Source organism: Primulina eburnea, chromosome 1 (genome assembly GCF_022965805.1).
Source record: "Primulina eburnea isolate SZY01 chromosome 1, ASM2296580v1, whole genome shotgun sequence".
NCBI lineage: Eukaryota > Viridiplantae > Streptophyta > Magnoliopsida > Lamiales > Gesneriaceae > Primulina > Primulina eburnea.
This window is the reverse complement of record NC_133101.1, coordinates 13,407,054-13,431,160: the sequence shown is the minus strand read 5'-3', so window position 1 is coordinate 13,431,160 and position 24,107 is coordinate 13,407,054. Positions and strand designations below refer to the sequence as shown.

The 24,107-nt window shown below is 35.6% G+C and overlaps 1 protein-coding gene across 1 annotated transcript; it reads right to left on the bottom strand.

The window, feature by feature from the left end:
- Positions 1 to 4,839: 4,839 nt before the first annotated feature.
- LOC140804519 (uncharacterized) lies at positions 4,840 to 21,435 on the bottom strand. The gene is made up of 15 exons (XM_073160557.1): positions 21,319 to 21,435; positions 20,575 to 20,665; positions 20,306 to 20,372; positions 20,082 to 20,166; positions 19,528 to 19,614; positions 19,284 to 19,385; positions 18,659 to 19,113; positions 18,412 to 18,493; positions 17,749 to 17,814; positions 17,179 to 17,225; positions 16,267 to 16,971; positions 15,997 to 16,135; positions 5,049 to 5,139; positions 4,901 to 4,935; positions 4,840 to 4,845 (listed from the first exon to the last, which is right to left on the bottom strand). The coding sequence occupies exons 1-15, from the start codon at positions 21,433 to 21,435 to the stop codon at positions 4,840 to 4,842; spliced, it is 2,175 nt and encodes a 724-aa protein (XP_073016658.1).
- Between the last annotated feature and the right edge of the window lie 2,672 nt (positions 21,436 to 24,107).

Here is a 24,107-nt window from a genome sequence, read left to right as displayed (position 1 = left end):
GTCAGAAGAGCTTCGATACTTTGAAGCAAGCTCTTATTTCAGCGTCGGTCATAGCCATGCCATCAGGGCAAGGAGACTTTGTGTTATATACCGATGCATCTAAGCTCGGGTTAGGCGCAGTATTGATTCAGCAGGGTCGGGTCATAGCTTATGCTTCCAGACAATTGAAGGTGCACGAGAAAAACTACCCGACTCACGATCTGGAGTTAGCCACCGTGGTGTTTGTGTTGAAGATTTGGAGACACTATCTATACGGCAAGAAATGTCAGATTTTCACCGACCACAAGAGTCTCGAATATTTCTTCACGCAGAAAGAGCTGAATATGAGACAGAGACGGTCGTTGGAACTTGTGAAAGATTACGACTGCGAAATTAGCTACCATCCGCGGAAGGCTAATGTTGTCGCAGACGCTTTGAGCAGAAAAGTGGCAGTTATCGCTCAGTTGTCAGCTCAGAGACCGCTTCAGTCGGAGATTCAGAGATTTGGTCTAGAGATTTATCATGAGGGCAGAGCTCCTAGACTGTCTATTCTGATAGTCAAATCTGGTTTGCTAGACCGTATCCGAGTAGGTCAGTCTACAGATGAGTAGTTACAGAAATGAAGACTGAAAGATGAAGCCAAGGGCAGTGTTTTGTACACAGTTTCAGACGGCATTGTGAGATACAGAGGTAGAATGTGGGTGCCTAGTGTTGGTTCGATCAGACAGAATATTTTGACAGAGGCACACGCATCTCCGTATTCCATTCACGCAGAGGCACCAAGATGTACAAAGACCTACAGATATTGTATTGGTGGCCAGGGATTAAGCGAGACATCCGTAGATTCGTATCCGAATGTCTCACTTGCCAGCAAGTAAAAGCTGAACATCAGAGGCCAACAGGGATGCTCAAGCCACTCCCTATTCCCGAGTGGAAATGGGAGAATATTACTATGGATTTTGTGATTGGGTTGCCTAAATCAGTCAGAGGTTTCAATGCCATGCCATTTGGGTTATTGTGGATCGACTCACGAAGTCAGCGCACTTTTTGTCAGTGAAGACGACTTTCTCCATGACGCAATATGCAGAGCTTTATATCCAGGAGATAGTCCGTTTGCATGGGTTCCTAGTTTCGATAGTGTCCGACAGGGACCCGAGGTTCACCTCGTCCTTCTGGAAGAGCTTGCATGCAGCTATGGGGATGAAGTTGCTTTTCAGTACAGCTTTTCACCCGCAGACAGATGGCCAGTCTGAGCGAGTGATTCAGATTCTGGAGGATTTACTAAGAGCCTGTATGATTGATTTTCAAGGGAATTGGGAGTCTAAGTTACCTCTAGTGGAGTTCACATACAACAAAAGTTTCCAAACATCTATTGGTATGGCTCCCTACGAGGCGTTTATGGGAGAAAGTGCATATCGCCAGTTCATTGGGATGGGGTTGGTGAGAGAGTAGAACTTGGTCCGGAGATAGTTCAGCAGACTGCAGATGTGGTGGTCAAGATTCGTGACAGAATGAAGACCGCCCAGAGTCGTCAGAAGAGCTATGCTGATAAGAGAAGGAGAGACCTCTAGTTTTCTGTTGCGATCACGTTTTTATAAAGATAGCACCCATGAAGGGTGTTATGAGATTTGGGAAGAGAGGCAAACTGAGTCTGAGGTTCATTGGGCCGTTTGAGATTTTGGACAGAGTTGGGACACTAGCCTATCGTGTTGCCCTTCCGCTGAATCTGGCCGGGGTGCACAATGTGTTCCATGTCTCGATGCTGAGGAAATATTTGGCTAATCCTTCGCACATTCTGAGTTATGAACCGTTGCAGTTGGCTCCAGACCTGTCTTACTAGGAGAAACCGATTCAAATCCTAGACAGGAAAGAGCATAGACTCCGGAACAAAGTGACTAAGCTAGTCAAGGTTCGGTGGCTAAACCATTCAGTGGAAGAGGCCACTTGGGAGTCAGAGACAGATATGCGACTTCGCTACCCGGAGTTGTTCGGTAAGACTTAATTTCGAGGACGAAATTTTTATAAGTGCGGGAGGAACTGTAGAGCCCAAAATTCAGTACACGTAAAACACATGCATTATTTAATTGTTGAATCAGTTATTTCATTAAAATGATTTTTCTTAGCCATGCATAATTTATGAAAATGCGTTATTTTAAATTAGTCATGTTTATTGTGATGCACGATAAAATGTTTTTTTTCGAGTTTCATGTTTCAGGCGATCATTCGAGGCGGGATTGAGGAAAAAACTGGTGACGATGTTGGCAATTTAAAAATGCGGTATTTTATTTTTAAGTTGAGGATGGGGCACTTTAAATGATTGTTTAGTTTTAGCATTTTTAAGCCTAAATCATTTAGTTAGTAATTTTAAGAGTTTAAAACTTTAAAATTAGCATTTTTGGTGTGTGTTATTTTAATTGTAGAGTTTATTTTAAGCTAGGTGGGTTAGCCTTTTTATTAGTATTTTTACTAGTTAATTAGCACTAATTACACAGAAATTTAAAACCACACGCACGTTTTATGCACTCACACACACTTACACTGTTTTTACACACACTAAAACCCATAACACACACTACATGATTCTTTTCATCTTTTTCTTCAAAAAGAAATACTAGGGTTCTTCATTAGAACAGCAGCCGCCCCACTCCCCTATTATTATTCCAGCGATCTTGTGTGAATTCTTCAAGGATTGTAGCGCCACGGTCGTCCCGGATCAAGCCTCGCACCGGTTTCGCTTCGATATCGTCGGTTCGGTAACGTTTAATACCAATAAGGCACGTGTATCCTTTCGTTCCTGTATCGATCATGTCATATTATGCGTGCGTTGTTATTTATGTGTAAAACCATGTGTATGTTGTGTAGAAGTTTGAGCAATCATGTTTAAATCGCTTTTGAAGCCCTTTTTAGATCTGAAATTTACGTTTTTACTGTTCTGTTTAAAACTGCGAATTTTCGGGCAAGATTTTGGGAAAACTTTCAACGCGAAAAATGTAGAAATTTTCGATACCTTCGATTTGATATAAAATTCGAGATTTTTAGATGAAAAATGAGTGTGTTATGACGTTTTTCGTGAGACTGCTCAAGCTGTGATTTCCAGAAAATTATGTTATTGATGCGTTCTTTAAGTTTTATTGTTGCAGGCTTCGTTGGGAATCGACGGGTGATCGTTGCTGCTTCTAGGTATGTATAGCATGTTGTTAGGTTGGTATTTGGGGTGCCGGTTAGTGTCGATAGGCACTTGAATTTGTTAGAAGTCGTAAGAAACGCTTGTTGTCGATTTCCGTGCTTATGAGATTGTATTGTGTTAAGACGGGCTTCGTTATTTTGGGACGTATATACGAGTTTAGCTCATAACTATGGTGTCCTAGGAGGGTCTCAAAGTGTTGAATCTCTATCCATCATGTGTCAATTGGGAGAATAGGCATTGTGTAAGAAATTTCTCGCAGGTGCAGAAAATTTGAAGTCACGCGGACCCTTTGACGGACCCTGACACGGGGTCCGTGCCTTTACTTCCTTCGAGTAGCCAAATTTGTGTGCGTACACGGACCCCCACACAGACCATGGCACGGGGTACGTGTCTTTGATTCCTCACAAGTGTCAACTGTCCGAGCCTACACGGACCCCTTGACGGGCCCTAGCACGGGGTCCGTGTCCCGTCTTCTTTCCGAACATTTCTTTTGCGTACCTACACGGACCTATACACGGACCCAGGGACGGGGTCCGTTTACTCACGTTTTTGGGAAAAATATTATGGTTGCTTTGGGGTTTGATGTCTTGGTTTAGTGCAAGGGTTATCAAGGTCGTGCCATGGGAAATTGTAGAATGTCCTAAGGAATGATTGAGCTTGAGAGTAAGTATGATTTCTACGTCTAAGTTATGCAAGTTAAGTATGCAATTTCATGTTAGTATGTCGCAGCAACGGCCCCAGTCGAAGTCCAACGAATCCCTCAACGCCAAGTAAGTATGATGACGTGGAAAGAAAATATTTTAAGTTTTTGGAGGTATGCTAAATTTCTTGTGACCAAATTATGTTAGGATTGGAAAGCGTTAAATTATGAACGGGGACCAATCCGCCCGTTAAATTATGAACGGGTTAGATCGAGGTTGGAAAGCGTTAAATTATGAACGGGGACCAACCAACCCGTTAAATTATGAACGGGGATCTCATGTATGTGGTAGTGGATACGTCCCTGTCAGCCCAGTACTGTGGTTTGTCTGATCAGGCATTTATTATGTTATGGGTCACTTGCTTTGAAACATGTCTCTACGCAAAATAAAGTCATGTATGTTTAAGTATGTTCAGTTATGCAAGCATGTTTATGAAAGCTTTCAAGTTATGGCACGTCTATGTATGTACGTATGTTCAAGTTATGAAAGCTTTCAAGTTATGGCACGTCTATGTATGTACGTATGTTCAAGTTACGTTATGCAAGTTCAAGTTTTAGTATGTACGCTCTATTTTAAAGTTGCATGTGGTTTTATTACGTAATACTCGTTATTCCGGTTTATACGTGTTGAGTCTTTAGACTCACTAGACTTGATCGATGCAGGTGAGTATGTTGATGAGGAGACAGGAGGTGGTGACGAAGGGGCAGGCTTGGACTGAGCGGGAGGCTAAACCCGAGGACCGCCATGTTTAAGTTTTATGCAAAAGTTAAATTACTCTGATTTCATATTTTGATGGAAATACTTTGAGCAAACATTTTGTGAGAAAATTTTATTGTAGTTATTTTGAACAACCATGTCTTATGGGGGACTTGGTTGAGATATTTTATGGCAAACATTGAAGATTATTTTATGTTTAAGAAAATTTTAATTTTTCCGCAAATTTTGAATCGTAAAAGTACGGTACGTTACAATCTATCCCTGTGAAAAAATGAAAACAAAATCAAATGCAGTGACCTGAGAAAATAAAAAGTACTTGAAACCTTAACTCAAAATTAATTTTCATTTGCACTGTATAACCACAAACCCAGAAATCCAAATGGCATCCAAATTGTGTACATACATACATACAATGAGCTCATTCAAAACTATGAAATTCATTTTTTTAATATGATTCTACGTACCTCCAGCATTTATGACACCAATGGAAAAAGGCTTGCTTGGGAGAACAGAAATTACACCTCGACATCCAGCTCCAGAAGGTTTAGCAGGATTCTAACCAAGTGAACAACAAGCATATACCAATGATTCGAAGGCTAAATCAAACAGTATAAAATTAAATCCTAATTTGAAAAGACAAATAAAAAGTAAGGTAATATGAATTATATAGACCAACTACTATAAGATTCTCTATCAAATTCAAATCAGACCCTGTATTGAACTCCAACATAAAACAGCTTCCAGACCAGTTATGAAAATCATGTAGATTAAAATGTAAGCATAAATTTGGCGTTTAAAATTCAATAACAATGCAAAAATCTTCGGCTAAAAAATAAGCATGCTATTCAGAAATATTATTACATTATATGCAATCAATTGATTTAGTATTTGTCTTTCCTAAGTCATGGGATCAGATCCCATCAGGTGGATCACATAATATTGGACTCAGAATCAGTGGTCATTGATTCTTGTTCATGTCAGTGCATGGTTAATAATGTCATCTGCATAATCCTCACACTAACAGAATCACTTGATAGCCCAAAATTCTTGATCAACTAAAAACTCAGCTAGAACAGATTGAAAGCCAGGATACTTCTGAACTTGAGCAATTTCAATGTTGAGACTCAAATGCTATACATCGTATCAGTAAAATTGCATCAAAGCAATTCAATACCAAAATCAGCAAACTTTGAAAAGTTAACAATTACCAGGATGGTAACGAGGCTACCAGAAGCGACCGCCACCAGATTCTCTTCGGACCAAGCAACAGCATTCGGATAACAAGGCGCTGATACGAGCACCGCTGCTTGGAAGCGGGAAGAAATTGTTGAAGAGAATTGAAACAGAAAGAAGAGCGGCGTTTTATTATTTTGGAGTGAAGCGGATTCGATTCTTCGACCTAATTTGTGAAACATCTCGAATAGTCCAAATCGAATTACACCATATAACCTACATATATTTGTATTTCCTAGACTAGACTAGAAGACTAAAAAAAATCTTCTATTTTATATTATTAAAAAAATAAAAAAATTATTTTTATGTGGATTTAGGGATTTCTTGCTTAGAGGGCAAAAACATCGGATATTGAGGAAGCAACAAGCATTGAAGAAATGAAGTTGAAACATTAGTCAATCTCATGCATTACCCAATTTAGGGGTGAGTAGAAACCAAAGCCAAATCAAATAGTTGGTTTGGTTTTTAGTCGATCGATTTATATTGGTTTTAAAATTAATCATATCAAAAAAATTGGTTTTGTTCAAAGTTTTGGTGAAAAATCCTAACCGAACCAATGTTATAAATATATAATATTTTTAATTATATACATATTATTTTATTTTATGTCATATAATTGATATTTTGAAAGTTTGATGATTTGTATTGGTGGCACATTTTATAAATCTAAAAAAAAAATTGACCATTATCCCGTTCAATCTTCACAAGTATTTATTGATCTTCATGATGTTTTTGGAAAAGGTTAAAAACCTCGAGCAAGAAATCTTGGGTGCGAGTGAATTTACTCTTACCAAATACCCAAGTTGGATAAACATAAAAGATAAATGTCTTTCTTTCTTTAATGTGTGAGAATGGATGATATTGAAGCTATTTCTAAAAGTTGAACTATTGAAAACTTATATTTATCTATTTATAATAGCTAGTTTTGAAAATTTAAATTATGATTATGAAAAGTCAAAATATTTTATTTGAACAAAATTAAAATTTACAATTGAACATCCAAAGGTTCGCGACGGTATTGAAAAAGCCGTCGCTATATTAAACGGCGATTTTTTAAAAAAAAACCACCGTTTAAGAAGCGACGGTTTGTAACCATAAAATGTATAAAAAAAACTACTACACAAAAATTAAAATTATGTAGTAAATTTTAGGGGGAAAAAAAATTTAAAATCTGATTTGCGCGAAGTTATGCAGCTCCACGTAACGCTGGAAGATCGTATCGACGAGCAAATCTACGAAATAAATACGAAAAAATGTTAGTACAAAATTAAAAAATCGAAACTTCGAAAAATTAATAGAGTTTAACTACTACTAGAGATAGACGAAAAATCGTTTAAGAAAATGTCTGCGAACCTCGGTATATATAGAATTATAGCGACGGTTTTTAATAAAACCGTCGCTATATAGCTATGGTTCAACCAAAACCGTCGCGATAATAGCGACAGTTTTGGTAAAAACCTTCGCTATTATGGCGACACGGTTATTATAGTGACGGTTTACCTTAAACCGTCGCTATAATAGCTACAGTATTTAATAAAACCGTCGCTTGTCAAATTAAGAGACGGTTACCTAAAATCGTCGCTACAAAATAACGACGGTAGAATACAAGACCGTCGCATAATGCGACGGGTAAAAAACCTGTCGCACAAAATAACGACGGGTTTATCAAACAGTCGCAATATTAGCGACAGTTTATGAAAAACCGTCGCTATTATAGCGACGGTTTTTCTTTAACCGTAGCTATTCTAGCGAAGATTTTAATTTTACCGTCGCTTAATTTGATAAGCAACGGTTTTATTTAAAACCGTCGCTATGCTTTCCGTCTTTTTGTAGTGACAACCCATATCAAATATATAATATTCATTAGAAAATTGTAAATATGATCCTATTTATTTGTCTATTTTCTATTTTAGTCTTCTAAATTGTCAAATTTCCATCTTAGCATGTTATCTTAGTTTCTTTCTTCTTATTTTCTTTTTGCAATTTTAGTTTTTTTCTCACACGGTGTTAATGAAGTGTTGACGCAACGTTACATGACGATGACGTGTACATTTTCACATTAAAACTTAGAGACACAGCAAAAATATTTTTTGATCCTGAGCTGACTGATCCGATAAAAAAAATATTATCGTGGGTTCCAAAGAAAATTTCTTTGATACCTAGTAGGATGTTGGTCATCATGGTTTAAGATCTCGGAATTAGTTGGAGAATACTACTCACTAATCGATGTACTAGTTTTTGATTTAGAAAATGAAAACATAGCTTTGTTCTTTCTTCCTTGAACTTTCATTATAAAACCAACATGTCACGCCCCGAGACCGAGGCGTATGGTATATGATTTCTTCTCGGTTTGGAATTTGACATTCTCACCCCAAAAATTTACCATTGCATGAGTCTTGGCTAAACAATCCATTCTCAGAATGATTTCAAAATCCACCATTGAGAGTTGAATCGAGTCGGCATTGAACGTATGCATATTGTTACTGATTTTATAGTCTCGATGTAACTCGAAGGTTTCGATAGCCTTACTAGTAGGTGTTGCTATCCTAAAAGGTTTAACTAGCATTTTAGGTTTAACCCCTAATTTCTTAGTGAACCTCTTAGATATAAAAGAATGTGTGTCACCACAATCAAACAACACATAAGCAGGTAAATTTTTTTATTAGAATAGTAACTTCTAAAAAAAACTAGTGAAGGTCCCTCTAAGTTGCTAAATCTCGAGTTCGAGGTTACTTATGGTCTCAGATTGGGTCGCCATTTCTTGCTCAAACATTGTCAAAATTATGTTCGAAAATGGTTGCAACATGCTCGAGATTTTAGAGAATTTATGCTTAAATCGGTGTGATCTTCTTTGTGAAAAATGTGAGGGTTACTTATATGTGAGGAAGAAAAGTTTTTAGTCACGATTCAATCCCTTAAATGCATCATTGATGAGCATAAATAGACCAAAAAGTAAGCTTGTTACCAAAAATAGAGGATGTCAAATCTGATGAGACTCTGATTACGCCTATAAATTAGATTTTAGGTTGTTGATTGATGGTTAATATACTACCTCGAAAATAATTGTCAAGGATATGAATGCACTGGTCCTTTGGCAAAATTTGACATTTTAGCACGTTTTGTATATTAGGATTTTAGTCAGATTATGATCATGCTGGCTCTAATATCATTTAAATGTCATGTCCTGAGACCTAGGTGTACAGACACATTCGTTTTTTTAACAATCACATAATTTTAAAATAACATGCTCGTAATACAATATATAACCAAACCAGTTTATAAAATAATCCGTCATTGTCTTTAGAACATGAAAGAAATCAAATAGTGCAGAAGAGTAAAACTTAAAACGTAAAATGACAATTGAAATATGAAAATAATCTTTCTTGGAAAGTGGCTTCTTCACCAGCTCCAGACGTCTCATGATTTGTCCATCAACTTGTTTGTTGGTATTGTATAGGGAGAGAGGTAAGGGTGACTTAATTGGGAAACACTCAGCAAGTGGGGATTGTTCGGATATATATAAAAAATACATATATTTTTCTAAACGTAACATTTCTTAACGGAAGACATAAATTATCATAATCATATCCTGAACATGAAGCATTGAAATTTCATCTAATTTCCACGATTTTACTAATATATGTCCCCTATATGTTAATACTCAAGTGACGAGGCCATACAATGATTATAATCTCATCATATAGAGGTCATATAACAGTTATAATCCTACCATATAGCGGTCATATCATATAATAGCTTTCCAAATTTTTATTGAATTATATCAATGTTTGGAACATATAAAGCTTATACAAGTCATAAACGAATAAATCATGCTCAAACGAAATTGTTCAAAAATGGAACATAGAATATCATACGTTTATATACGTTTTTAATACATAAGCCCGATTACTTTGGTCTTTCTTGATTCCAGACGTGAATATGAGTTGCTAGATTGTAGTTCAAATATAGTATTTGGTTGCTACTAGAAATTTTACTCAAAAATGGACAGAATAATGCCACGAAATCTGCTGCTGAAAGCCTCGAATTTGGCAGTTTTTCTTCTTGAATTTTTGTGAGGTTTTCGGTGTTCTTTTATCTTGGTTTGACTCTTACTTATAGTTTGGATCTTACTTATAGTTGGGAATAGAGAAGTTGAGCGGATACCTTAGTTAACGTTTTAAGGCTTTTAAGCAGCTTATTTAATGCTATAATGTAGCCATCAATTGGGTGTTACAATATGAATACGGACATGGCTTAATTTTTGAGATTTGTCATTATAGGTTGTCATCAAGTCATTGAATGGGTTCAAACTTATTGGATGTGCCCAAAATTTTGAGTTCTTGGGCTGTAGTATTTATAAATTTTTGTGGCCTTCACACAACCTATTAATGAATATATAATTCAGTCTTCGGAAAATTAATCGACAAAATATACCATTCTAGCTTATACATATCATCAACCACAATGCATTTGCTCCTATGTATGTCGATACCATACTGAACCTCGCCATCTGATGACCCTCGTGGTGTCGATAAATGAGTCAAAGTCTAGCACTAGTACATAGATCATCTATGTTGTCTCGGATCAAAATACTATTGATATAAAACCTTATATAAAGGCCTCGGAATCCTTACTTTGAAAATTTGCGGGAAATTTAAAATTTTTCATTTAAAATAAATGGAGTGCCTCATTCATACCAAAAACTGATAAAATGTTTAACGTTCAAAATAGCAGCGGAAGAAATTAATACTTGCCAAAAATAACAAGTTAAAATGTTCAACAAATGATAAAATGTTTGAGCATAAAAAAAATGGCGAGTGCTAAAACTGAGGTCCTCGGGTGCCACTACTGCCGACCCAAGCTAGCTCACTGGTCCACGCCCTCGGTCCCGACATCATCAGTACCTACAACAATCAAGTCTAGTGAGCCTAAAGACTCAACATACATATATCGTAAATAAAAAGTAAATAATATAGTAACATTTGCATGGGATAAAATATCATGTCATGAGGCATACGTGAAAATAACTTGTCAAGAGCAATTATAATACGTGAATAACTGAATTGAAAAATCATAGTAAAAATGTTTGCTCCTTGGATCCCTGTACTGAAATAGCTTGTAATAATTTTCTGGTGAGATTATAGTCTATGCAAGTGGTCCCTGAACTGAACTGAACTGAACTGAGCTTACCGATACTAGGGATCGGATTTACGTCTGATCAGACTACTGCCACAGCACTGGGTGAAACAACTGAACTAACTGGTAACTGGTGACCGGACCGATACTGGATTTAATACTGATAGTAAAGTGACCACAAGCAATATCGCATAGATCTCAAAATTTGTACTTTTGCACGAAATATAATTAAATAACTGAATTAAATATCTTGTACCCATCTTACTGATTGGATTGGATCGCTCTCAGGCTCGCTGCAACATAAATATGCCATTAAAAATATGCAATAGATTTATGGGACCAAACTATGCAATTTAAGTTCAAAAATGCGACAATGACGCTCGACGACTTCGTATTTAATCATGACTCCGAACCAACCCGAACCAACACTGAACCAACGTATAGTCATGATTAAAATACGCTAAAAATGATGAATTAATGCTCCAAAAATGATGCAAGTCGAAATCTAGGTGAATGGAGGCCAAAACAAGAAACGCTCTTTCGAGAGTCAATTTGGCACATCGCACCGTAAATTCTCGTACGACCTCAAAAATGATCCGAATGACAAACGGTCAAAAACATGGCCTTTCTAACTTGATGAGGCACTTTCCAGTCCAAGGCCATAGGCTAAACGCCAACCAAGAACTTGAACGAGCCTCCGAACCGTCACAGCAAGTTGCTGTCAAATTCCAGCGGCAGCAACTTCGCTTGCATCGCGTCATTTGCGAGACTTTTGGCCATTGGGGCTTGAACCACCGACCATAGCCTCTCAACAACATCCCAAGGAATGATTTGAATCATGGCTAAGGGCCCTAGGCCAGCCACAATCCGAACCACACCAGAAACACTACCACACTCCTAGCCGAGAACGAAATCTGTGCGCTTGGGGAGTTTCGCTTCGTTCGTTGTCTCGTGTCATTCCAGTGGCCATTTCATTGACCATGGCACGATTTAGACATCCAGTGGTAGGGTATGAACCGTGGCTAAGGGCCATAGGCCAACCAAGATCCACACCATTCCACAAAATTTGAACTAACACATGCTTTCAAAATCGAAAGGGTCGAGAGGGGAGGGGCTGTTCTTGCATTTGACTTAGAAACTGATGCACCATGGACCAATCCACCAAAGGGACGACTTAGTCACGTCTTAGACATGCTAGGGAAGTGATCTAACCATGGCTATATGCCCTTGGGGCAGCCAAGATCAGATCCTTTCCCTTTGACAGCGCACACAGAATTTCGAAGACTCAATTGGCAAGGAAGAAAAGCTGCTGTCATTTGCGATTTCTGTCATGCATGGGACGTGTTTAAATGGACCATCACGGTCTTGACACACCCTAGTATGTGTCTAGATGTAGCCTGGTGAGCCTGGGATCGAACCATCCACCTGAAACCACAAAACAAGAGAAAATCGTGAAGTGCACAATGAAGGCCGAAATCTGCATTCCTTTTTTTTTTCTTGAAAAATTCTTGAAACAGTTCGGTTTTTGCATATAAAGGATGATCATGTAATGCTAAATAAATGATAATAGGACTTGATTGAGGTTTGAAAGAAATATAGACATGCCTTGGTTTTCGTTTGAAAGAAAAACAAAAAGAATACGACGACTCGGCGCGGAGGAGGTGGAGCGCTTTCTTTTCTACCTTCTTGCTCTCGGTTTTCTCACTTGATCTAGCTATGAGGCTCACGATATTTTCTCTGAATTTCTCTCCGATTTCGAGCAAGGGAGAGGGGGAAAGATGGTTAGGAGAGTGAGGGAAATGAGTGCAATATAGGTGGAACAAAGCAAGACCAAGTCTCCATTTTTTTGAAATTTGAATTATGGTTTGATATCAAATGATTTGTTGGAGGAATCTAGAATGAGGTGGCCGATTCTACAAGGCTAGGAATAGGTTAGGATAAGCTCTAATATTAATTAATTAAGGTTGATCAAAATAATTAAAATGCTTGCATGCTAAACTAACAAAGAATGGGTCAAAAAAAGGGTGAGTTGGCAAATGAATAGTCTAGATACTAAGGGGGGCGAAAATCCACTAATAAATGGAGGGGAAATGTTGATTATCTAGTAAATTAATAACCCTTAAAAGCCTCACTAATCCTTTAATTAATTTAGTGAATTAATCCCTTAGTTATTGGAACTTAAATGAACTTATTTCCTACTCACCTCAAGTAATTAAATAAATCCTCAAACCTCCTACATAACTTAGATTAACTTACTTTCTAGCTAAATTAAATCCTGGAAATATTTTCTGAATCTTAAATTTTATATAAAAACTCCACTCCAGTCCGGCCTTACTGAATTAACTGAAAAGAATAAAATTAAACTGCTGGCGAAAATAATAAACTTCAAAGAAAAGCATTTAAATATTCATGCAATGAAGTCAATTTAATTTAAAATACTAGAATTATGTATGGCTTATACGCAGTCTAATTACGGGTTCTACAACTTAACTGCAGACTAATCTACTCGATAAATAATAACCAATTGGAAAGTCGGTTGGAAGGTGGTCCAGTGACTCATCATATTATCACACATCTGTATGATTGAATATCTCTATGCACATACCGTGAAACGTGACCTATAACATCACATATATGTCTCGAAATAGAGTGACCAATGTATACCTTATTTTTTAATCAAAATTGGATAATCGTTTTTTTTTTCTGACGAAATTAAGGTGTAAGACTTGTCATACAAAAGTACAAAACAAATATTTTTTTTTTTTTACTTTTACCCCATCATATATTGATATGAAGATTTTATTCCGTGGATTCATGAATGATTTCAACTTTTGTCAAATTTTTTTCTACCTTTTCCTGAACTAATAATGTTGCAAATCATTAATGAATCAAGTCTTAAAAATATTTTTTTAGAAAAAAATCATAAAGAAACTAAATATTTGGAAAAAATATATATTAGCAGTATATAGTATACATATGATTTATGAGCTAAATTATTTATATATTATATTAAATAAACACCATGTGTATGTCGGCTAGTTTAATTGTAAAGATAAAGTTAATCATTGGGATACTTTTGCACGAGTGTGGAGATTTTGTGTGCTTACACGAATGAATCAGTTGGAATATATTAAAAAGTCGTTTAAAGATGAAAAAGTTGATTCTTTGATAGATTCAGATAAAAATTAAATTATACAGTCACAAACACAAAACGTGGCAGTGGAGGTGTCACAAGGGGTTTTGTGAAAAAGTTGATTCCTTCTGATAGATTCGTAAAAACATTAAAGTATATAGACACAAATCACAACACGTGGCAGTAGAGGAGTCACAAGGGGTTTTGTGTGACAAAGTGTGTAGTAGGTGGAGGGATGACAATGGGGTGGAGTTGGATTTGTTATCTCCATCCTAGTCTTCGAATTACATCCCTACCCCTATACCTGTCACGATCTTCATTTTTTCGGGTTCGGGTTCGGTTCCCATTTCAAAAATATTAATGGGGCAACACGGCGTGGGAACAGGGATTCCCCGTCCCGATCCCCGTTTCGAGTTTTCCCCGTGGGTCTCCCAATCCGTGGGAAAAAATTTCATCTCAAAGTAGGTGTTGGTGTTTAAATTTATGGAGCCAATATTGTTTATTTTGAATTTTAGTTTATTAACAAGTTAAATTTTGGTCATTGTACACTAACTATCAGTGTTCGGTTATTTTGGTTAAATTGCTAATGCGACGCTGAATATATTAACTTTTTCGACATCATAGCAGCATTCTTTTTAATGTTAGTAAATTTTTGGTTCAACTTAACAATTTTCAATGTAAGATCAATATTTTTTGTTTCAATGTCACAATTTTCAATATAAAATCAATACTATAAAGATAATTTTCTTAACTAAACACATAAACTAAGCTTTACAATAATGACATTCTATTACAATTAATTATAAAAAATTGATTTTTTAGCATTTTTATTTGCAAAGTGATCAACCAATATTTCATAAATAGATTTTTATTAGAACTCATTGATGTTGCGGAATATCACGAACCGGAACCTTCTTGTGCATTCCAAAAACTTCTAAATAGGTGCTCTGTAGAGGTTCAAGCACTTCTAAAACATTCTCCATATTTCATCAATTAAGAGTTTTCTGTGAAATCTTTTGTGCATAGAATAATCATTTAGAATAGTATAGAATGGAATTAACTAGAATAGTGTAGATCTTAGAACCTCCTAGAGAGTTGATATGTATCGCTTTCATTGTAGAAAGCTACTAGTATAAATAGGATTAATATAAATAGGGTGAAGCTCTTATTGTAAACTACCAAGTTTTCAAGCAATATAGCATTTTCTTTCAAAGTTTTCAAGAAGCATTTTTACTTAAGTCACTTGAACACAAGCACCAAAGGACTTTATCTATGCAGCTTACATGGGTAAACAAATAAATTAAATGTCATAATTGTACAAAAACGTAAAATATTATTAAAATAAAGATCTTTTTACATTAGAGCCAATAAAAACCCAAGCCACAAGTTGGCTCGCTGGACACCTACTCTAAAAAATACAAAATACTAGGAAATTCAAATATCCAACCATATTTTTCCTACCAATTAATAGAATAAGCATCCTTCCATGGTAGTTATTATGTATAGGACATATCACTGGATTTTCACAGAAGCACCGCAGAAGGAAAAATTGGAAACACAGACCTGCTGACGGAGATAGAGGACTGTCATAAATCATAGATTGTAAGGGGCTGCTGACTGAGGAATTCAGTCGAGAGGGCGGACTTTTCATTGAAAATTTTTAAAGTGGAATTTCGTTATACTGGAGATGGGGAGAGTAAATATTCAGGCTGTAATCTTTGTAGAAGTATCTCACATAAGGGACAACATGGTGAGAAAGATTTCTTGAAGGCTGAAGATTCGAAAAAAGATTTAAAATTGTAAGGGTATAAAGGCATCGTGAAAAAATTTAGAGGTGCCAACTTTGAAGCTCGTCTTTGACAACACATGCAAAACCAGGAATATTTAGCAGGGCAAAGTTGCATAGATACAGAACACCGGTGTAGCTTATGGGTTTGATCAACTCCATTGCCATTCTTCACTCCCGAACAAATGGCGTATTCTATTGATTCAAATGGCAAAATTGCTGAACAAAAATTGCAATGTTCTTCATATTCAAAACTCTCTCTCCTGTTAATAAAGCAAGAATGGAACCAGCCTTCAGCTAATAGATTGATACAGTATCTTAAGATGCTATTCTATGTATGTGTGCATGAATGAACCAAAAGAAGTTCAACAAAGATAAGAACATCATGAATTACCTCTTTTTAATTTTACCAACTTTGGCAGCAAGAAATTTTAAATCATCCTCGACAATTTTCTCATGAAGTAGGATATAGTGCTCCAGTGGTGGCCATTCATCAGGACGCCAACAGCCAAAATCGCAAAAATTTGTTGGCACATCTGAAAGAAGATCTAAAATGGCAGAAAAATATAAACCAACAAGTCTTCTCCGTAGTTCATTTTCACAGCACAACTGCAACTCCTTCCATACATTTGTCTGTTCCTCTATGGCACTACTGAATCTTTCTAATTCTTGGTGTTTTCTACTCTCGCTCACCTCATCATTTTTAAGCACAACATGCCTGATGATTAATACATTGATGAGGTGCAACTTACGGGTTGAAAGAGTGGGCAAAATTTTAAATGCCGTAGACAAGAACGTAATACAAATGCCAAAATTGGATCCAAAATAAGATGTCAACCATTTCTGCAGAATATGCTCTACATAGTTTGGTATCAACTGTTTGAAAGACACGAGGGCTGCCACAATATCCCAAATGTTCAGAAGCCCACTGAAACTCCCACACAGACTCAGAGACCATAATATGTTTTTTTCCCACCAAATTAATTCTACCTCAGGGAAACCAGGAAATGATCCGAAATCAATATCAAAACATATATTGGAGGAAGTGTCCAATTGCTGCCCTCCAATCCAAAGGAACTCGATAGCAGCTTTCTGAGTTCTGTAAAATTACAATAACATTTATTGGTCAATCAAACATAGGTAACTGTTTGAACGGTTAGTTCTTATTGCTTCCATTCAGTTTTTGACTAAATCATCAAAATTTTCTTTTACAGAAATGTGGGTGCTTGTTTGTTGCAAGCATCTATCCATATGGCAGTTGCTATTTCATAATTTGTTACCAGAAAATATAATTTTAAAAGTTCACCTTTCCTGGTACATGGGATTTAATAAATCAGAATCAAATCTTTGAGCCTGCAAATAACAGACACCAAACTTCTTAGAACTAGATTTAAGTACAGGGGTATCAATGAAATCTATTCAGCATAAGGTAAAAGGTGACCAAGTGCAAGAAAAGGATCAAGAGATTCCATTGCTTAGAGTCATTTCAGTCAACTAAGCTCCTTTTCCTAGGTATTATTATATGACTACTGTTCCGGAGAGATGAAATTTCGATATTTCTATTTTCCTCTTTATTTTTATTTTCAGTAAATTTTCTTTATTTTTGTAAAGGGCAAGAAGCAAGATATTGACCAATGTCATCTGAAACATAATATGAGAGAAGTAAAAAATCAATTTTTTGGATGGTATGTTATCTAATAGTTTTCTCAAAATGCTATGAATAGAATTCAGTTTTTTCTTCAAATCTTGAATCGCTACATCGAGTGAGTTTATTATTTTGACTTAAAATTTGATAAGAGAGAAAAACTAGTACAATATTCAGGATAAGTTCATGGACATTCCAACTATAAGAGAATGGACGGATGGAATATGATACCACAGCAATTGCCAAGCTCCCATGAGATACTGCCAGACCAAAGCAAGAATCATATACATATGGAACCTGCAGAGAAAATCTAGAGTCTATTGGAAACAAATATGCAAATTTAAAACAGAAGTAAACATGAAAAATTAATGCATACATCCGGGGAGCTATTCAAACCAGGAGTATTTGAAGGAATGTCTATTTCCCTTGGTGCTTTCCCAACTAAATTCCACGCTTTCATAGAGTTGTCATGTAATACATGAACTGATCAAATAATCTGGAGGGCTACCAAGCTTTTCAACCTCAAGGCTTTCTGCTTGAGGCATTACTTGATTGTTATTTTACAAGATAAATCATATGCCATTCCATATGCCAAAAAAGGTGTTGAGAACTTACAATGTGGTCATGCGCACTATAACAGCCAATTATTTCAAATTCATTGCTGGTCATATTCATGGTCCACACTTCAAATGATCCGGATCCTTTACCAATAGCCAAGAAAAAATTTAGTGGTGTTTGCAGGGGGCAGTAAATGAAAGTATGGAGACAGGTGCTGAATCAACAGTAATAACCTAATTACACGAGCAATCACAAGTTCCAAAATAAGATATAATCAAAGTAGTTGGTCTAAATTTTGAAAGGATAAGTAGTAGACTTTTAGCAGGATATGCTGACCTCCCTCAGCAAAGAAAATGAAGCATGAACAGTTTCAGATGACTTCAGCAGTTCCTTAATATTCACCTGCCAAATCTTCACTCTATAAACTAAAAGAAGAGGAAAGTCACAAAATTAAATGTTATAATTAAAAAAAAGGTAAACCTTATATGCATGTGTGTGTATAATTCAGTAGTTCTAACCCAAGTCAAGCAAATGTGCTAGACTTTTGGCTTCAAAAACAGAAAAAGGTTAATTAGTTACTCACCTCCCATTAGAACTTCCCGTCGCTAAAAGAAGTTGAGGTTTTGAAATTTCAGAGCCATATAAAGCCCAGCAAATAGATGTGACGCATGTATCTTGTGCCTTGAGAAAGCCACCATTTGATGCTTTACATTGGAGTTCAGGGGTAATAATGGAATAACTCTCTGGTGCATCAATTCTCCAGAATGAAACTAGACCACATTTCAATCTAGTAGCAAGAATAGAGCAGCAGCCCGAGGAGTTATGAGGAATAGAAACCCAATCTTCAGATGTCCTCAGAATCGGCGACCAAGCCACAATAAGGGGTGTCAGCATTGCATTGCGAGAAGCATATTGTTGTGCCGTTATTAGTTGAACATTGCATTCTTTGATCTTCAGAGGTGTCCCTTCAGAAACAGATATGGGAATAATTTCCCATGTATTGTTTTCTTTTACATTGTCAAGTTTTTTTGCAGCAACCTAATAAAAATAGCAACACATTCAATGTAATGGCATATATCAAATGCACAACTTTTCAAATTGAAACCAGATCATGTAGCTGCATTGAAGCTGATTTAGTAAGTATGGAGGTTCATGTCATGGAATAAAATGATAAAACTAAATCAGATAGTGAATGCACTGTGCAGTACATTAGTTTCATTTTGTCTCCTTCGTTTTCTTTCCTTTCTTAAACTAGATACAGGTGGCTCATTAAGGCATTCAGATTCTGCATTATCTCGACTCCCTATCACCTGTATAAAGAAAAAACCCCAAGAATAGTTGGAATTCGTATCATTAATTGTTATGTCATCAAGAATATTTCATCTAGAAAAGTATATGGGGATATGCAAGAAACGCTAATCAGCTAAAAGTTGAAAGATAGAACCAACTCACATCTAAACTTTCTGAAGATATAATTTGAGACTCTCCGAAATTGATCTTGGAAAGATAATTATACATCATCTCTGATATGTCCATAACCTAGAAAATTTCAGATTATAACTTTAGCAAATGTGTGAAAAACAAACATTAAATTTAGGAATCACAGATAACATACTAGATTCCAAATTCATGACATTTATTATGCATAAGCAACAAAATCGTAAATACAACAAACTTGAAGGGCTATGAAATTCCTTTTGAAAGAAATGTTGATTAGGTATTGCCTCTCCAAACATAAACAAAGCCTCCAGTACTAACACAACAAATTTACACATTAGCACAAATATGAATTTACTCATGGGCTCATAGCCAACACAGAACCAACAGTAAGAACATAATTAAGAGCATCTATAGACACAAGAATTGAAACAATTCCATTGCAAAAAATTTCACCATTTTTTTTGGTTCTGGAAGATTATTAAAGTGAAGAGACAGCAAGCTCGAACCATAATTATGGTCCTGCCACCACTACTTCCTGAAAGCTTCATTTATAAAATACTTAATACCTCAATCCATTCAGCCGAAAAATCACAGAAGGGAAAGCGGTAAAGTTTGACGCGTCCCCCAGTGGTGAAAACATCAAGCAAACAACTGCACGATTCATAGCAAAATGTAGAATTAATTCAGGGAGGTAACTTGCATTACATACTCAAACAAAAACTTCGATCAGGGGTAATGGTATCAGTACCCAGTATTGCTAGCAAGACATACAGGAGACCAGGAAATTTACCTAGCACATGGCCGTGTATCCCGCGACACATGCATTGGCAACAAGCACCCAGAGAGAAAATCTATCCCTATGACAAAATGAAAACAAAAACAAATGCAGTGGCCTGAGAAAATAAAAAGTACTTGAAACCTCAACTCAAAATTAATTTTCATTTGCACTGTAAAACCACAAACCCAGAAATCCAAATGGCATCCAAATTGTGTACATACATACATACAATGAGCTCATTCAAAACTATGAAATTCATTTTTTAATATGATTCTACGTACCTCCAGCATTAATGACACCAATAGAAAAAGGCTTGCTTGGGAGAACATAAATTACACCTCGACATCCAGCTCCAGAAGGTTTAGCAGGATTCTAACCAAGTGAACAACAAGCATATACCAGTGATTCGAAGGCTAAATCAAAAAGTATAAAATTAAATCCTAATTTGAAAAAACAAATAAAAAGTAAGGTAATATGAATTATATAGACCAACTACTATAAGATTCTCTATCAAATTCAAATCAGACCCTGTATTGAACTCCAACATAAAACAGCTTCCAGACCAGTTATGAAGATCAGGTAGATTAAAATGTAAGCATAAATTTGGCGTTTAAAATTCAATAACAATGCAAAAATCTTTGGCTAAAAAATAAGCATGCTATTCAAAAATTTTATTACATTATATGCAATCAATTGACTTAGTAGTTGTCTTTCCTAAGTCATGGGATCAGATCCCATCAGGTGGATCACAGAGTACTGGACTCAGAATCAGTGGTCATTGATTCTTGTTCATGTCAGTGCATGGTTAATAATGTCATCTGCATAATCCTCACACTAACAGAATCACTTGACAGCCCAAAATTCTTGATCAACTAAAAACTCAGCTAGAACAGATTGAATGCCAGGATACTTCTGAACTTGAGCAATTTCAATGTTGAGACTCAAATGCTATACATTGTATCAGTAAAATTGCATCAAAGAAATTCAATACTAAAATCAGCAAACTTTGAAAAGTTAACAAATACCAGGATCGTAACGAGGCTACCAGAAGCGACCGCCACCAGATTCTCTTCGGACCAAGCAACAGCGTTCGGATAACAAGGCGCTGATATGAGCACCGCTGCTTGGAAGCGGGAAGACATTGTTGAAGAGAATTGAAACAGAAAGCAGAGCGGCGTTTGATTATTTTGGAGTGAATTGGATTCGATGCTTCGACCTAATTTGTTAAACAGCTCGAATAGTCCAAATCGAATTACACCATATAACCTACATATATTTGTATTTCCTAGACTAGACTAGAAGACTAAAAAAATTCTTCTATTTTATATTATTCAAAAAATAAAAATATTTATTTTTATGTGGATTTAGGGATATCTCGCTTAGAGGGCAAAAACAATGGATATTGAGGGAGCAACAAGCAATGAAGAAATGAAGTTGAAACATTAGTCAATCACATGCATTACCCAATTTAGGGGTGAATAGAAACCAAAGCCAAATCAAATAGTTGGTTTGGTTTTTAGTCGATCGATTTATATTGGTTTTAAAATTAATAATATCGAAAAAATTGGTTTTGTTCAAATTTTTGGTGAATAATCCTGACCGAACCAATTTTATGAATATATAATATTTTTAATTATATACATATTATTTTATTTTATGTCATATAATTGATATTATGAAAGTTTGATGATTGGTATTGGTGGCACATTTTATAAAGCTAAAAAAAAATTGACCATTATCTCGTTCAATCTTCACAAGTATTTATTGATCTTCATGATGTTTTTGGAAAAGGTTAAAAACCTCGAGCAAGAAATCTTGGATGCGAGTGAATTTACTCTTACTAAATACCCAAGTTGGATAAACATAAAAGATAAATGTCTTTCTTTCTTTAAAGTGTGATAATGGATGTAATTGAAGCTATTTCTAAAAGTTGAACTATTGAAAACTTATATTTATCTATTTATAATAGGTAGTTTTGAAAATTTAAATTATGATATAAAAAGTCAAAATATTTTATTTAAACAAAATTAAAATTTAAAATTGAACATCCAAAGGTTTGCGACGGTATTGAAAAAGCCGTCGCTATATTAAACGGGGATTTTTTTAAAAAAACCGTCGTTTAAGAATCGACGGTTTGTAACCATAAAATGCATAAAAAAAACTACTATGCAAAAATTAAAATTATGTAGTAAATTTTCGGGGAAAAAAAATTAAAACCTGATTTGCGCGAAGATATGCAACTCCACGTAACGCTGGAAGATCGTACCGACGAGCAAATCTACGAAATAATACGAAAAAATGTTGGTACAAAATTAAAAAATCGAAACTTCAAAAAATTGATAGAGTTTAACTACTACTAGAGATAGACAAAAAATCGTTTAAGAGAAAATGTCTGCGGTATATATAGAATTATAGCGACGGTTTTTTATAAAACCGTCGCTATATAGCAACGGTTAAACCAAAACTGTCGCTAAAATAGCGACAGTTTTTGAAAAAGCCGTCGCCGATCAAGATCGGCGACAGTTTTTGCAAAACGGTCGCCATAATAGCGACGGTTTTGGTAAAAACTATCGCCGATCTATATCAGCGACGGTGTTTGCAAAACTGTGGCCATAATAGCGACGGTTTTGCAAAAACAGTCGCCGATCTAGATGGGCGACGGTTTATGTATAACTGTCGCTATTATGGCGACAGTTTTTTACAAACCGTCGCCGATCGTTAAACGACGATTTTATTAAAAAGTTCAAACCATCGCTATAATAGCGACGGTTTGAATAAAACGGTCGCTAGAAAATAACGACGGGTAGAATACAAGACCGTCGCATAATGCGACGGGTAAAAAATCTGTCGCACAAAATAACAACGGGTGTATCAAAGTCGCAATATTAGCGACAGTTTATTTGTTGATTTTTCGCTATTTTAGCGACAGTTTTATTTAAAACCGTCGCTATATAGCTAGCTAGCTGCTTTAAGAGTTCCTTCCTTGTCATGGCATATCGATTAAATTAATGATCCATCCTTCACCATAAAAAAACATTGGGTTTAGAGATGATTTTATATTCCATCACTAAATCTAGTGATCCACCGTCATTGATTTATTGCGACGATATTACTAAAAAAGTCGTCAACTTCACGATAATATACAAAAAACCGTCGTTAATCTAACGACGATGTTCATGGTAAGAACCGTCGCAATTAGCGACACTATTATGAAAATAAAACCGGCTTATATTAAACTATTGTGAAAGGTTTAATGACCGTTTGAATTAAAATCATCGTTATTTATCGACTTTTAATTAAAAACCATCGCAAGATTAGAGATGAAATTTAATAAACCGTCAGCTAATTTTGTGCTTTTTTTAATAACTAAATTGTCGTTATTAATAAATTTTTTCTAAATTAATTATTTTTTTATAAAATATTTTAAAATAATTAATCTATATTTAATGCTAAAATATTTTTTTACTAAATCCGTCATTAAGTATCGGAGATTTTAAGAAATCCTTCACAAAATTTCGTATAAAATTTAAATTTTCTACGTAAACAAACAATTAAATTATGTCACTATTTATAGACGAAAATTATATCTTGAAGAAAAGTTATGCCTATTTATAGAATACAAGTCCAGGAATTTTGAAGAAGTTAGGTGTATTTTATTTTTTTAAAAAATCAATGAAAATAATTTAAAAATTTATCGTATTTTCATATGCTTATGACTTAATTTCACCCAAAGAAGCTAGGAGATGATGTTAATTCTTTAGTAATTAAAAGCATTTATAAAAATAATGCATGATTGCCCACCATATAACTACAA

Excerpts from the sequence above, each read along its gene's own strand:
- LOC140804519 (XM_073160557.1), bottom strand. The coding sequence starts at position 21,435 with ATGTCTTCCCGCTTCCAAGCAGCGGTGCTCATATCAGCGCCTTGTTAT. Across the intron at positions 19,386-19,527 it reads TATCTTCAGAAAGTTTAGAT|GTGATAGGGAGTCGAGATAA; the intron begins GTGAGTTGGTTC and ends TTCTTTATACAG. Across the intron at positions 5,140-15,996 it reads ATAAGCTACACCGGTGTTCT|AATCCTGCTAAACCTTCTGG; the intron begins GTATCTATGCAA and ends TCACTTGGTTAG.